This window comes from Hyla sarda, chromosome 1 (genome assembly GCF_029499605.1).
Source record: "Hyla sarda isolate aHylSar1 chromosome 1, aHylSar1.hap1, whole genome shotgun sequence".
NCBI lineage: Eukaryota > Metazoa > Chordata > Amphibia > Anura > Hylidae > Hyla > Hyla sarda.
In genome coordinates, this window is record NC_079189.1 from 578913816 (window position 1) to 578930929 (window position 17114).

Below are 17114 nucleotides of genomic sequence, written 5' to 3' on the forward strand. Positions count from 1 at the left end.
AAATTTTTCAAAAATTCGCTCATCTCCTGAAATCAGCCCCAGCCCCAGCTGAGAAGGGGGGATGGAGGGAGTCATATGTACCTCCTTTCTCCCCCGTTCTGCCCTAGCTATGCTCTTCCCCCAGCTCCAGCTTCAGAAGGTTCGGAGAGCTGAGGGGAGGAGCAGAAGCAAGTTTGCACGGGGCGTAAGTTTGCACCTCACACCAGCTTCCCACCTCCAATGCATGCTGGGGCGCATTACAAATAAAACTATTTACAAAATGATTGCAGCACCTAGTGAACATATTTCAGTGAGTAAACACTCATTTTACAGCTCTTCACCCAGTATATTAGGTCTAGTGCGGGTAACCTAGCTCAGATTCTCTTTAAATTATATGAATCCATGTTGGAATTTGACCACAAAAATGTCCTGGCTGAATTTCCCCAGTGTGAACATACCCTTAGACTGAGTTCTCATGCAGCCGTGTATTGATTTATTGCAGCAGTTTTTGGATGTGGTTATTGGTTACCTGGTGTTCACATTTGAAAATGAAGCAGTTACGTGTTGACCCTTCCGAGGGGACGTTCACATGTATATAATCCACTGTGGGTTTTCTGTAGCAGAAATTAAGTTTGGCGACTTTTCGCTATGGAATCCGCAAGAAAAGTTGTATTGAATCCATTAGAGACAGTCCATAGCAAGGTATTTCACAAGCAGGATTTCCGCTGCAGAAAACCGCGGATTATGTATCTGTGAAGTACCCTGATACATTCTCCATTTCCTTGTTTGCTCACATAGCAACAACTGTGGGGGCTACATCTTTGTTCAGGTTCTCAACACCTATTAAAACAATAAAATTAATAATATTAATATTAATGATAACAATTAATAATTAAAGGGGTACTCCGCTGAAAACATCTTATCCCCTATCCAAATGATATGGAAAAAGATGTTAGGTTGCGGGGGACCCCCGCGATCTCCGGGCTGGCAGCGCCGTTCATAACACTGAAGCTTGCAGCTTCCACGTTCGTGACGTCACGCCCCCTCCGTTAATGTCTATGGGTTAATGTCTATAGCTGTCACATCTCCTCCCTTAGACATGAATGGAGGGGGCGTGGCAGCTGGCATTGCCAGTCATCGGGCACAGAACAGAGTCCGTTCCATGCACCGAATGACAGGGGTGCTGCTGTGGACCCCAGCGATCTAACATAAGATGCTTTCAGCGGAGTACCCCTTTATTGGTAATAAATAAGAACAACCTGAGCTTCCTGCCTTCACAGGATTGAAATTCTGTATAGACAAAGCTACATAATCTGCTGAACCACAAGCTTAAAGGGGAACTTCAGCCCTAAACATCTTATACCCTATCCATAGGATAGAGGTTAAGATGTCTGATCACGGGGGTCCCGCCGCTGGGACCCCATTTCCGGCACGGCCCCTTAGTCATCCGGAGCAGGGAGCAAACCCTACTCCATGCAGCATGATGGGCGCCCACAGCCGTCACGCCCCCTCCATTCATGTCTTTGGGAGGAGTTGTGATGGCTAGTACATAGACATGAATGGAGGGGGCATGGCTCCAAGCTTCCGTGTTTAGAACACTGCAGTGCCAGCCTGGAGATCTTGGGGGGATCCAACATCCTTTGGATAGGGGTTAAGATGTTTAGGGGCAGAGTACCCCTTTAAGTGGGTATTGTGATGTTATTCTTATAGACTCAAGAATCATAGAGGATGGGCTTAGCAGCAGCATGCATGTCTCCTCCTTTTACCACTTCTCCCTGCCCAGCATTATTGATGTACAGGGCTCAGTGCTAGAAGCTGAGCAGGGAGGGGTGGGGGTGGGAGAAGGCATGCATGCTGAATTTCAGCCCGGACCAATCTTGAGCTTATAAGAAATACATTATTTTATAACTTTGCAAACAACCATCAGCTAAGAGGGAGGTACCATTTGTTTTTTATCCCTATCAGCCCATGTCTGCTGCTCTAAGCATGACACAAAGCTGACAGATTCCCATGAATTTAGTGATTTTATAACTATCTTCTAGGCTAGTCTTTCCCAACCAGGGTGCCTCCAGCTGTTGCAAAACTACAACTTCCAGCATGCTTGTAAACTTGTAAACCCTAAAAAGCAAAACTTGCACACAAAAAAATGCCAAAATACTTTATTGCACAAGTTAAATAACATATATACACATCATACAATGGTACACAATCAAAATGCAATAAGAAAAATAGTCCAACATCTGAATAGAATTTAGGCCTAACAGGATTTGTATAATATAATTGTATAATTTGTAAACACACAATAGCTGCCATCCTGCACACGTTGTAATATCTCTCCAATGCTCCAGAATCTCTGATAATCCGGCACCTGCCACTTTTACTCTACTGTATGATAAAGGTGTTGTACAGCGAAAGGAACGACCTGTGTATGGGGTCAAAGAGTGTCATAAAACAACTTACTAATATAATGTTTTTAGCCATAGTACACAGATCCGGTTTGAAGTTGTGACATCACATCACACATTCTGAAAGCAGAACTCACATCCCTGCTTTTCCCTTCCCCTCCTGTCTGCTCAGAACCAGATCAGTGATGTGAAGAGGGGAGCTCTTATTACTTCATATTACCACTCATTAGCTTATAAGGCAGCAGGAAGTCTCTCAGCTAAGACAGAGAGCCTGTTCTGATAAAAACAAGTGTGACTGAGAAAGGCTTACAATCAAATGAATAGTAATATGAGCTGTCCTCTTCACATCACTGATCTGGTTCTGAATAGACTATTAGCGAGGGGAGAGCAGAGGTGACAGAAGACTGCATTCAGAGAGTATGAAGGGAGATCACAGTTACAAGGGAGTGAGCAGAGCTGAAAATGGAAGATCAGTGCACTATGACTAATATCATTACATTAGCAAGTTGATTTATTATACTTTTTGTCATACCTCTTTAAGCTGAATTTAAAAACATACCGGTCAGGACAGAGTGAAATTAGAAAATGTTCCTGTAGTACCAATTGTGGCTATTAGATGGCAAACAAAGCTGAGCCATTCACTATACCAACTCTGTACCTTAAAGAGTACCTGTCACCAAACTAAACTTTTAAAAGGAGATCTGTAGTGCTCTGAATAAAGTTCAGAGCACTACAGATCTCCTTTAATATATTGTTCCTTATGTAATTATAAGACGCTTTGCTATTTACTTGCTGTTAAAATTCTCAACCTTTATATGTTTTTAGTGTGATTGAAAAAACGTCCACTAGGTGGCTCTGTTCTGTTCCCTGAGCAAGTCAAACAGTTAGTTTGGTCTCCTCCCAGCCTGGCAGGAGACCAAACTCAGGAAGTGTGTGCGGGCATGGCGGGGCACAGCTCTCACAGGCTTCAGTGCCATTGTGCCTGCTGGGGAACGCCCACTTTCTTCTGCTGGGAGCTCACACAATGTGAGCAAGGGGAAAGGAAAATTTTTAAGGGCAGGAGGGGTGTTAGGAGTAGTTATGGAATATAACCTGAGTTAGTTTAGAAAATATGGGTTGATGACAGATAAAAGCAAGCCTCATATAAAATTCTCTGATATCAACTTTGAGACAATGGTATACCAAAATCTATTTTGGGGCTAATAACAGGGTTTGCTGGTTCAGCAAAATTCAGAAAAACTTTGTAGCAAAATTCCCACTCACTGCAGTCTCCTGACACCATGAGTTGTGCAGTTCACACTAGCACCACTATCAAAGTGAACAAGCTTTTCCTGTAAAAAAAAAACAAAACACTATAAGTGCCCTTTATTATGACGAAATTTCCAAGTGGAATCCAGAAGAATAATTCTGCTCCGTTGCAGCAGCCACTCATTGTTGTTATTTGGGGCGGCGCAGGTCCGCACAGTCATAGCGCTATTTGCCATTGCGCTCGGAGAACTCCCGGCAGAAATACTCAGTGTGAATGCACCCTTAAAGTCGTTAGGAATTGTTTCCCTTAAACTGGCCATACATTTCTAAAAAACATTGGCTGAATGTTTTTTCAGTCAAAGCCACTGCTCCTGATGCCCACACAAACATGTGCGCTTAGCTTGGTTGAGTGTGCATGTATTCTGAATGTGGAGGCGAAGAAAGCCACTGCCAGGCAAGCTTATCTCCCTGAAAACAACAGGATCGGGCATATTGGAATCCGGATGCCGGGAGGTCCCCATATATACAAGATTGATACACTGAAGAGAACAATGCTGCAGAAGATGGAATGCCCAACCCCCCACCACCATCTGCCACCAGTTCTCAAGAAAAATATCAATTTGAGATCTAAATTTGTTTTGCCTGTCTGTTGGTCCATTCCTTTGCCAGAAAATTACTGTGCTTCCTGGTTGAGCATTCCTTTGGCACTGCAGTCCCCAGAATGCAATAGTTTCCCCTCTCAGCTCTATATCATAGTCCCCACATCCTGCCTAATCCCCCCCCTCCCCTTCCCCAATACACATCACTCCTGCCAGTTTGCCTCCTGGAGCTTTTGCAGACTTTCCACTCAGGAATTCGGCAGCACCTGCTGTATTCATTCACTGTCTGCTCCTCTGCCAGTGGCATTGTTAAGCACAAGGTAACGTACCGTAAACCTCATTCTTTCCTATATATCCCAATAAACATATATATATATATATATATATATATATATATATATATATATAAATATTCAAAGACAATGCAGCACTACTTCACCCTTAAATGTCCGGTGCCAGCGCTCCAACTCGATCAAAGTCCATGTCATAGAACAACAATGGCGCAGCACTCCAAAAAATGCAGAAAATGTGACATTTTTTCCTTCATGTCAAAACAAGCGACATTTCAGCTCCTCAATGGAGCTCTTTTCAAGCATGCAGTTCTTCGCCATTGTTGTTCTCTCTCTCTCTCTCTCTCTCTCTCTCTATATATATATATATACATATATATTTATATAGATATATGTATATGACAGGGACATGATGATGAAAGTTGTAGGGGCTGGTCAGAGGTGGTGACATCATTTAGGACTGGGGCTAGAGCTTAGAAACAAAGATCCAGCCACGCCTCCTGAGACAACAGAGCATTATTTGTTATCTCAGGACAGAGGGAGGAGCCGGGGAGATGCTGAGACAACACCACACTGACAATGGATGGACTACACAACTTCCTGTCAGGGATAATTCAAGAAAAAACATGCTGAATACAGTAACATTTGTGATAACACTATATTAGTAAGCTATATATCTTGGGGGTGATTGTTTTTTTTTTTTTCTGTTACTGGGATATCCCTTTATTTTATTTTTTTATTACAATTAGATGGAGAAGACCTTTGAAACATGACTTAACGTTACAACAGGAAACACTGTGGCATTGCCGGTTTGTGAATATATGCGATCGACACATGAAATGTTCCATATAACAAGCATTAAGCAGGCACTTTTTAACACCAAAAAACAAAATCCCTACAAGCTTATATATTGATGATGAAATGCCACCAGGCCTATAGGTTATTCAGTATAAAACAATTACCATAACACTTATAAGGAACAGGTTTACCAGGTTCCCGGGCTTATAAAAATAGATCAATATGCAATACCAGGCATGGACAGCAGTGGCGCTGTTTCTGGGTCGGTCACAACACATTGAAAAGTTTGGCCACTTCATCAGGAGAGGGATTAAAAAAGGTTCTGCGAGTGATCAGAAGGGAGACCTGACAGCAGGTGTTCATCTTCCCTGCAGCACCCCCGCGGGAGACAAGAAGTATTACACAGTTTTAAATTTAAATAAATGGGTTGGCTCCTCCAGAGAGTGAGAGAAATAGAAAATCTTTTTGTAGTCTGCACCAAATAAATGATGAAGTTGTCTCTATTAACCCCAAATTTTCCATTCGTGTATGTGGGTGTATAAGGTAATCGGTCCCTTTGATGCTAATACAACAGGGGATGGGATCCGGACCCTGAAATGATTTCAATATATGGCGCAGTATCCACCAGGATAGGGTTAACATCGCCATCAGCTGCCTCCAGGGTTGTTCTTCTTTTTTAGCAGCAGAAAGTATGGAGACAGGCCACCCAGCATGGACTCGCTGTGAAACGGGAAGAAATTATGTATTAGTAATAAATTGTGATAGGTGCTAATACGGCCAGTAGGGGGCGCGCGGGGTGACTTCTAGTTCAGAACCCTGCTTCAATTAAGGCAGTGTTTACCAACCAGTATGCCTCCAGCTGTTGCAAAACTACAACTCCCAGCATGCCCGGACAGCCGTTGGCTGTCCGGACATGCTGGGAGTTGTAGTTTTGCAACAGCTGGAGGCACTCTGGTTGGGAAACATTGCATTAGAGGCGTGCAACTGGTCAGGGACATGATGACAGCTGCAGAAGGGTGTGCTGATTTTGTAGGGGAAATTGACCTGTTCACCATATGACTCCATTGAGAAGAACACTTACTTTACAAATGTTACTTTCGATACTTTTAATTTTTTGGGGCTCGACCAGTGCTCTACTTTGTATTTCATTTCTTTGTTCTGAAAAAAATAAAATAAATTAATTAATTAAAAAATAAATAAAGAAATAAATAAAATGAAAAACAATTACATTGTGTTACTCAGCATTTTACATTATCATCAATAGACCTGCTTTAGTGCTGAAATTAAAGGAATATACAAGGCAAAACGAATGGATGACCTATCCCCAGGATTGGAGGGGCAACAACACCCAGCACTTCCATCAATCAGCTATTTGCATATTCAGAGAACAGAGCAGGAAGCAGACAGCTCTGTCCTTTGTGTAGTGGCCGTACTGGGTACTGCAGTTCAGCTTATACTCACTTCAATGGTAGCAGAGCTGCAATACCCAGTACGGCCACTATACAATGTATGGAGCTGTTTGTCTCTGTTCTCTGTAGATGCTGGCAGTGCTGGATGTTGGATCCCCATTGATCAGATACTAATCCTAAGGATAGACTATCGATAAATTTATCTAAGAGCCATGCCAGATCTCTAACAACCCCCTCTAGCCTGGTCAATCTTCATCAATTTGGCACGGCACAATATGTCCCCCTTCTGACCCATCATCTGCCTCTACAATCTTTCCAGGAAGGTCACCTGCAGGAACACTGACCCCACCACCTCAGAACCAACACCCAGAAATGGTAGTATATAGGGAGCCATTGGCAGACTAAAGGACACAGCTCACTAAATAAAGCCAAAATTCCCATCACTACTCTTTACAGTAGGGCACCACAACATCTGCCAATCCTCTCTGGGTGCCTTCCACTCATCCCCACAGCTATCTGGGTACCTGATCAACATATTAATAAGAACCTATCTATCTCATATCTATCTATCTATCAATCTATTTCTCTCCTATCTATATATCTATCTATCTCATATCAATCTATCTCTTATCTATCTCATATCTATCTATCTCATATCTATCTATATATCTATCTATCTCATATCTATCTACCTATCTCATATCTATCTATCTATCTATCTCATATCTATCTATCTATCTCATATCTATCTATATATCTCATATCTATCTATCTCATATCAATCTATCTCTTATCTATCTCATATCTATCTATCTATCTCATATCTATCTATATATCTATCTATTTATCTCATATCTATCTACCTATCTCATATCTATCTATTTCTCTCATATCTATCTATCTATCTATCTATCTATCTCATATCTATCTATCTCATATCTATCTATCTATCTCATATCTATCTATCTATCTATCTCATATCTATCTATCTCATATCTATCTATCTATCTCATATCTATCTATCTATCTATCTATCTATCTATCTATCTATCTCATATCTATCTATCTAGCAACAGGAGAATACAGCAGCACACTGCTAGCACAAAGATATAGATAAAACATGAGTATATAGATAGAACATGAAAAGCTATACAGCTGTAGTGCAATAAATGAAGATGAAACTATGAAATTACTCAGCTTGCGAATTTGGCACCAAATAGCTTGGACCGTCCCACCACGGTAAGGTGACCTCATTCTGGGACGGACCCTACACTATGAATATGCCTCTGTGTGAACAGCTCAGCAGGCATTGCATGGTCTGAAACATCCACGGCACCTTATATACACCTAATAGAGGTGGGTGGGCTGCAGGAGCCAACATGGAGGTAGCCACTCCCCCGTATGTGTAATACAACCAAAGAATAAGTTGGCCAGCACTATTGATCCAAACTATTGTATAGACCTGGCTTACAGGTGCAGGCTGCTGGGCTAAATATACAGCAACAGGAGAATACAGCAGCACACTGCTAGCACAAAGATATAGATAAAACATGAGTTTATAGATCTATCTATATCTATCTATCTCATATCTATCTATCTATCTCATATCTATCTATCTATCCATCTTCTATCTATCTCATATCTATCTATCTATCTATCTCATATCTATCTATCTATCTCATATCTATCTATCCATCTTCTATCTATCTCATATCTCTCTATCTCATATCTCTCTATCTCATATCTATCTATCTATCTATCTATCTATCTATCTCATATCTATCTATCTCATATCTATCTATCTCATGTCTATCTATCTATCTATCTATCTCATATCTATCTATCTCATATCTATCTATCTCGTATCTATCTATCTATCTCATATCTATCTATCTATCTATCTCATATCTATCTCATATCTATCTATCTATCTATCTATCTCATATCTATCTATCTATCTATCTATCTCATGTATATTTATCTCATATTTATCTATCTATCTATCTATCTCATATCTATCTCATATCTATCTATCTATCTATCTATCTCATATCTATCTATCTATCTCATATCTATCTATCTATCTCATATCTATCTATCTATCTCATATCTATTTATCTATCTCATATCTATCTATCTCATATCTATCTATCTATCTATCTATCTCATATCTATCTATCTCATATCTATCTATCTATCTATCTATCTATATCTATCTATCTCATATCTATCTCATATCTATCTATCTATCTATCTATCTATCTCCTATCTATCTATCTATCTCACATCTATCAATTTATTTATTTATCTATATATTTATCTCATATTTATCTATATATCTGTGTTACCTGACATTCCAGCAAGTTGATTTTTTCTCTCAATTCCCCGATTGTTACATCCTGTTCTTTCAGACGGTTCCTCAGTTCCTCACTCTGAGAAAACAGCAAGAATCAAATTTTTATAACAACTTTGTATTTAATTAATTAATTAATTTTATTAATCAGTTTATTTAAAGGCCATGTCCACTATAAACACCTCCTGTTCGTTAGAAGGATGATCACAAAGTGTACCATTAGGGCCAACCCTAGTGATCTCTGGTGAATTGTAAACAGGAAGTTTTTAATCCTCCTACAGCTCCCCCACTGGTGAAATGATGTATAACAAGGTGGCTGCAGCACCACTGTTGTCTTCAGGTTGTGTGTAGTAATGCAGCTCAGTTCTATTGAAGTGAAAGGAGCTGTAATACCATTCACAACCTGCGGACAGGGGTGGTGCTGTTTTGGAAAGAAGGTCTGTTCCTGGATAACACCTTTAACTCTGCTGAATCATTATGTCAATATTTTCAAAATGTGATGTTGCTTAGAATTGTATGTAAATTAAGTTTAATTTCTGTATGATTATTGTAAGATTTACAGCATCCAGATCAGTGGTCTCCAAACCAGATGTTGCAAAACTACAACTCCCAGCATGGTAGGAGGTCCACGGTTTGAAGACCACTGATATAGATGTAAAAAACTTTGTTTCCATTCTTTAGAGCAGAGTTTCCCAATTAGTGTGCCTTCAGCTGTTGCAAAACTACAACTCCCAGCATGCCCGGACAGCCATCGGCTGTCCGGGCATGCTGGGAGTTGTAGTTTTGCAACAGCTGTAGGCACCCTGGTTGGGATATACTGCTTTAGAGAAAGCTGGTGCATGAATAATAATAATAAATAAAATACTTAGTTTATGCTTTAAAGGGGTACTCCACTGGAAATAAAAATGTTTTAAATCAACTGGCACCAGAAAGTTTAACAGATTTGTAAATTACGTCTATTTAAAAATCTTAATCCTTACAGTACTTATGAGCTGCTTTATGCTCTAGAGGAAGTTTGTTTCTTTTTGAATTTCCTTTCTGTCTGACCACAGTGCTCTCTGCCGACACCTCTGTCCGTGTCAGGAACTGTCCAGAGCAGGATAGGTTTGCTATGGGGATTTGCTCCTTTACTGGACAGTTCCTAAAATGGACAGAGGTGTCAGCAGAGAGCACTGTGGTCAGACTGAAAGGATATTCAAAACAGAAAAGAACTTCCTCTAGTATACAGCAGCTAAAAAGTACTGGAAGGGTTAAGATTTTTAAATAGAAGTAATTTACAAATCTGTTTAACTTTCTAGCACCAGTTGATTTAAAATAATAATAATAATAATAATAATAATAATGTTTTCCAGTGAAGTACCCCTTTTAATAATAATTTGACTTATACAGCTGCAATAACCTCAACATGCCACCGGGTGGAGACAAAACTACACAGAGAGCACCCTGTATCCATAGATGGGCGTTAGGTTAAATATTATGCGCTAATGGAACCTAATTTAATTTTTTTTTTTTTTTATGCATATAGGAAATTTTAACCATTTAAGAATTGAAGGACACCTTGATTTGAGTGCAGTGAGCCCCCCACGTACCCCTGGGGTGACTGCTGGGACCCCTGGGATCTCCTGTACGGAGACCCAGCATTACCGCGTCAACCTCACTGATGCCGACGACACGCCCCCTTTATACAGCTCTATGGGAGAGGTGGGGATGCATGTTGGCTGCGGCGTCATGCTGTGGCCAACACGCCTCCTGCATGGGAGAGGCACGGCAGAGTCGGGGCCCCCTACAGGAGATCACAGGAGGTCCCAAAGTTCGGACCCCCTCTGATCAGACACTTATTTCCTATCCTGTGGATAAGTATCTATGGCTGCAGATTTCCTTTAAAGGGGTATTCCAGGAATGAAAACAACAGGCCTTTTTTCTTTCAAAGACAGCGCCCTCCTTGTCTCCAGTTTGGGTGTGGTTCTGCAGCTCAGTTCCATTGAAGTGAATGGAGCCAAGTTGTAATACCACATCCAAAGTGGAGACAAGGAGGGCGCTGTCTTTAAAAGAAAAAGGCCTGTTTTTTTAATTTCTGGAATACCTCTTTAGGGTAATGATCCCAAACTAACTTCCGCTCCCCTTCTTTGCTGTCTTTCATATTTAGGATCTGCAACTAGTCACCTCTTCCAGTTTTGGGAAAGCTTCAGAGGGTTGCTCTATTTGCTACTTACAATAGTGAGCGGAATTCGGTGGAAAAATTCCCCATGGAAATTCCGTTACAGTATTGTTTTTAATGAAATTCTGTCTCTCATATCAATGGGACTCTGCTGCAATGGAATGTCCATGTGGAATTATTCTGCAGAATTTCATCATGGAAACTGCATCTTGAACATAGGCTCACCGAACACACGTCAGAAAAAATTCTGGCCTCTGCAGAAAGAATAGGCTTGTCCGCTGGGAAAAGCATTGCTGTCTATGAAGACGACGCATTTCTGATCGCTCTTGTTTCGGCAGCGCCCGATGTCTGGAGAATGTCCACTAGAAAATGTTGACATTCCGCAACTATTCTGCTGTGGGAACACAGCCTAAGGGGGATGGAGCACATCACTTTTATTAAGGTGCTCCTCAAGCCTTAAATGAGGTTTCCTAGGTGTCTCTGGGAATTTAGGGGGTTTAAAGGGGTACTCCGGTGGAAAACTATTTTTTTTATTTTTTATTAATTGGCTCCAGAAAGTTAAACAGATTTGTAAATGACTTCCTTTAAAAAAAATCTTAATTCTCCCAGTACTTATCAGCTGCTGTATACAACAGAGGAAGTTGAGTTCTTCTTTTCTGTCTGACCACAGTGCTCTCTGCTGGCACCTCTGTCTATGTTAAGAACTGTCCAGAGCAGGAGAGGTTTGCTATGGGGATTTGTTCCTACTCTGGACAGTTCATGACATGGACAGAGGTGTCAGCAGAGAGCACTTTGTTCAGACTGGAAAGAACTACACAACTTGCTCTGGAGCATACAGCAACTAATGTGTACTGGAAGGATTAAGATTTAAGTCATTTACAAATATGTTAAATTTTCTGGAGCCAATTGATATGATTTTTTCATTTTCCACCGGAGTACTCCTTAAACTTCCAGGAATCACAATAGGCTATGTTCACTTGTCGGCTTTTCCATGGGGATTTCCACTTGGAATGTCCGAATGGAAATTCCACTGCAGCAGAGTCCCATTGAATTCAACGGGATTCTGTTGCACTGTGCACACGGAGAAATTTCCGTGCCAGATTTTTCCGCCATGGAAAATTTTGTTTTCTGTGTCCGCAGAAAGAATAAACCTGTTCATTCTTTCTGGGGACACAGTACGGAACACATAGTCTATGAAACTGCGCATTCCTGTGCGGTCCTAGCGCCAGCATGTTATGCCGGTGCCTTGTTTGCACAGAGACTTTCCGTGCGGACATTCCATGGTGTGAACATGGCCTAACAGTTGTGGCTTCTCTCCGGAGCCCTCACCTCTTGGATCAGCGAGCGCAGATGCTGGTGCTGGGACATCATCAAATGGTGCAGGTGATTTATTTGTTCTTCAACAGTAAAAATCTCAGCTTGAATGGACAATGTACTATACAAAAAAGCAAAAAGCAAAAAATTACAAAAGCATTAGAGCACAACAGTACTTTAACTGGAGGGTTTGTATTTTTTTATTAACTAACTATCCATTTAACATTTTTTTTTCACTATTACAGTTGTCTTTTTGCTCTCTAGAGCACACACAATGGACTTGTGCTTCCTGTCAATTGACTCCTATTCATTGCAGCTGCCATAAAGCACATACACAATCTAAACAGACTATACAGAAAGAAAATGTGTCTCCAAAATGTCTGCCTCTAAGCGCGTTTAAAAAGAAACATAATCCTTCCAGTACTTATCAGCTGCTACATGCTCCAGAGGAAGTTCTTTTCTTTTGGAATTTCCTTTCTGTCTGACCACAGTGCTCTCTGCTGACACATCTGTCCATGTCAGGAACTGTCTAGAGCAGGAGAGGTTTGCTCTGGGGATTTGCTCCTGCTCTGAAAAGTTCCTGACATGGACAGAGGTGTCAGCAGAGAGCACTGTGATCAGACTGGAAATAAATTTAAATAGAAAAGAACTTCCACTGTAATATACAACAGCTGATAAGTACTGGAACTCCTGTGCTTGACCTGGACTGTCAACCACATCTATGTTCTGATCTAGCTTACACCACTTTGCTGCTCCGGAGCTTCTCAGCTATGCTGTTCTACGAACTCAGCTCTGCTACATTAAACTCTGTTTTGCTACTCTAATACCACCAACAGTGTAAGCTTGCCCTTCCTGCCTGAATCCCCAGTGCTTCGCACCAGGTCGCCCAGGCCTGCAACCACTAAACAGGGACCACTCTTGCTGGAAGCGACCAGGTATGTTCCCTGCAGCTTAAGTCCAGCATCCATATCATGGAGCGGGATAATGGGTAAAACCAAGGAAATACTTAGACACTGCTCCAAAGTTTGGCCCTAAGTCAAACCGGGAGGTGGCACAGCTACACTAGGTATCACATGGATCACCATTCATTTTAATAGGGGCCATGAAATACTAAATCTTTCCTTAAGTGGCCGCTGTGTGTCCTCCGAACCCCCCCAGCCTCCACTGCAGTCTGCTTTTTGGCGCTACGGACAGCACGCCACAACCAATCAAGCCGGCCACAGCTGTGTCCTGCCTCAGCCAGTGATTGGCTGAACAGCGATGTAAAGTGCGATGGATACCAGGCGCCAATACCGGAAGCTGCGGGGGTATTGAGGGAGATAATTGTTTAATTAGATAACACCTTTAAAATTGTTCTTTTTATTCTCCAGCTGTTTATTGGACAGTAAAGTTACAACTAATGTCACACCCTGCAGTTGCAGTCACTCAGCTTTCCTAAAGTACTGAATGGCGAAATCAGCCTGTGGGTGCAGTCATTCCATCCTTTACGGTTGTCAACCAACAAAGGGAAAATACACAAATAATACGACAGAGCAATTAAAATGTAGACCGGCTACTGACCTGTTCTTTTTGGAAGGTTCGCACATTCTTTTTGAGAGCTCATTTTCAAGTAAACGTTTTTTCTTGACCAGAGTTGCATTTTCCTATGGAAAATAGAATTTTAAAACATATATTTTAAGGACATGTGGAACCAAAGCACATGAAATGACAGATACATGTACAGCGTATCATCTATAGGACCCAGAGACCTCAGGACATGTGTCCATATACCATATAGATGTCATACATACAGTATGAATCCCTTGGATCTCCCAGTCTATGAGCCATAAAAGTCGCTGTTAACATGCAGAGGCTTTCGGTCTATGACAGGGAAATTCATTCATCTTGCAGTATCCGGGTTCCTGGTCTACTTGCTACTGACGATGATAGGTTGTAGTTTGGACGTAGATTCTCTTCTGTCAGTGTGATCCTGTCTGAGTACTGTATGTACTGTATGGCTTTGTAGAGCAGAGTTCGTAGCAGCTCACCCTCAGATGCAGGTGCATGGACCAGGCGTGGACTCGGGGAACAGGTATTTTATTAGGATATCATGGAGAACAAACAGGTACACGAAGACATGTGACGCGTTTCGGCTCAAGTGACTGAGCCTTAGTCATGACTAAGGCTCAGTGACTTGAGCCGAAACGTGTCACATGTCTTCGTGTACCTGTTCTACATGATATCCTAATAAAAAACCTGTTCCCCGAATAAAGCACTGGACGATCCTTCTTTTTCCTGTATACTGTATGGCTTTATACTGCTAAAAGGAGTACTCCACTACTTTACTTCTTATCCCCTATCCACAGAAGAGGGAATAAATATCTGAACGCTAGGGGTCTGAACACTGGGACCCCCCGCAATCTCCTCTACGCTGCCCCGGCTCTCCCTGTGCATGGTCTCCCTTGCCAGCAGTTTGCCCTGAGTCTCTGGACCTGTAGAAGAATTATCATTTGCAATGAATTTAAAATAAAAATTTCGGACCTGTAAGCAGGAAAACATGGGTGTAAATAAGCCCATGGCTAGATAGAACTGGTAATAGTTATTCCAGGCATGTGCTTTTTTTGCCACTCACCGCTTCCATCCGCTCCATGAGCTTCTCCAATTCAAGGATTCGGCTATGCTTCTCCTGAATTTTATCCGCCACGTCGTTCAGTTTCTCTATGCTTTTATTAAGCCGATCCTCATGCTCTGCAGAAGATGCCTAGCAAAGACAACCAGACAGAAGCCATTATCTCCATCAGCTTAAAGTGTACCCGTCAAATCCAACAAAAAACATTTTTTAAAATATATCACTCAGTACCTAATCCTGACCATGTACATCTAATTTTTATGTGCCTAGCACCTTTATTTATTTTTTTATTACACTTTTAATTTAGCTCACTAGTCTGAATTCCTCTCAAAGGCAGGGGGCGTGGCCTCACTGTGCAGGTCTCCGCCCCCTCCCTCAGTATGCTGTCTGCTCACTTCTCCTCTAGCATTAGCAAAGCTACAACTCCCAGCTTGTCCTCACTGACAGTAGCGGGACACAAGCTGACAGTGGGAGGATTTTTCCTCCAGCTAAGAGCCCTGCTCACACAGCTGTCAATCAAGGAAGTGTGTCCATGACATAGGTGATGATACATGGACACAGCAGGACTAGTATGTGTCCAAGCAGGCAGGGGGGGGCAGTTTTTTGACTGGCATTTTCAGCATGAAATAGTGAAAATTTTCTACTGAAAGCAATTGCAAAACCTATTACAACATATGACAGTCCGAGAGTGCCCATTGAAATCCCTCCTTTTATGGAATATCCAAGCGATTACTCCTGGAAGCTTACCCTGTAGGCTGCAGGCTGCCTTTGGCCTGCAGTCTACAGCGGGATAGGAGCAGCGCAGGACCTCTATGCGCATGCACAATGATGATATCACTCACAGAATGTGCGCCTCCAGTTAGAAGAGCAGGGCACACGTAGACTTTGTCAATGAGGGCAGACCGGAGAAGTAAATGTAAAGTATTTATTTTCTTTTGCAGAGGGGGTGCCTATTAATCTCCAGAATCTCCAGGGGGGACAACTGTCTGTACTGGCGGCCAACTGTGTATCTACTGGGGAGCAACTACTGGGAAAACGTTTCTACCTACTGGGGGCATTTATCTGTAATGTAGGGCACCTATCAACTTCCTGGGGGCCACTATCTACCTCCAGGAGGGGAGGAGGCACCTATCTAAACTTGGGGTGCAACTATCTATACTAAGGAGCACCTATCTGTACTGCATCCTAACTGTATCTACTGGGTAGCAACAACCTTCGGGGGCACTCATCCACCTACTGGGGGCATCTAACTGTACAGGGGGGCAACTATCTACTTTTTGTTTTACTTTTTAGCAGTTTTGCACAGTAAAGAAAAAAGTTATAGAAAAAAGTTGTTGTTTTTTTGTGTGTTTGTGTCATTACATTCTAGAACCTGTAACTTTTTTTTACATACAGTAATTGTACTAATGAGGGTTACGTTGCAGTTTAAATTGGTACCAATTTGGCTATTTGTTAGTTTTTTTTTTTTTTTTTTTGGTCTTTTTTTTTAATAAGCAATATTTTATTTTTATGCAATATGCTATGTGGTAAAAATTATAATGGTGTTTTTTTATTTATTTTTTGCTGTGGTTCTAAATATGTTTATTTTATTTCACATGGCTGATATGGTTGTTGTATTACCGTTATATCCACTTTTACCCTTCTGTGCGTTTTGTAGAAACTCCACTTTTTCAAAATACTAATTTAATTCATTATTACGACCTGCTAGCAAAACCTTCATTGGCTGCAACTTACAACACAACCACTAGGTGGCCATATAGAGCATTAAAAAACTCATTATAATATCTCAATATTATGATTGTGTCAAACATCTTAGGATATGTTAGGGCAAGAGGAAAGAGAAGAAAAGACAAATCTGTAATTTAATAACTATGAGAAAAATATGACATTACAGAGAACATCTTATAGGGGGCAAATACTTTTCTATAGCACTTTCTTTCTTTTATGTTTTTA

General features: G+C 41.3%; 1 protein-coding gene across 6 annotated transcripts in view; it reads right to left on the minus strand.

Annotated features, from left to right (window-relative positions):
• Window positions 1–2371: 2371 nt before the first annotated feature.
• The window catches only part of CCDC68 (coiled-coil domain containing 68), a 158186-nt gene continuing 143443 nt past the window's right edge, over window positions 2372–17114 (minus strand). For all 6 annotated transcript variants that reach the window (XM_056544893.1, XM_056544890.1, XM_056544889.1 and 3 more), the window contains 6 exons: window positions 15165–15293; window positions 14114–14196; window positions 12569–12674; window positions 9077–9160; window positions 6401–6477; window positions 2372–6039 (listed from right to left, as the gene is read on the minus strand). In XM_056544893.1, coding sequence (XP_056400868.1) covers window positions 5967–6039; window positions 6401–6477; window positions 9077–9160; window positions 12569–12674; window positions 14114–14196; window positions 15165–15293 — 552 coding nt within the window. In that variant the 3' untranslated portion in view covers window positions 2372–5966. The remainder of the gene's footprint in view (window positions 6040–6400; window positions 6478–9076; window positions 9161–12568; window positions 12675–14113; window positions 14197–15164; window positions 15294–17114) is intronic.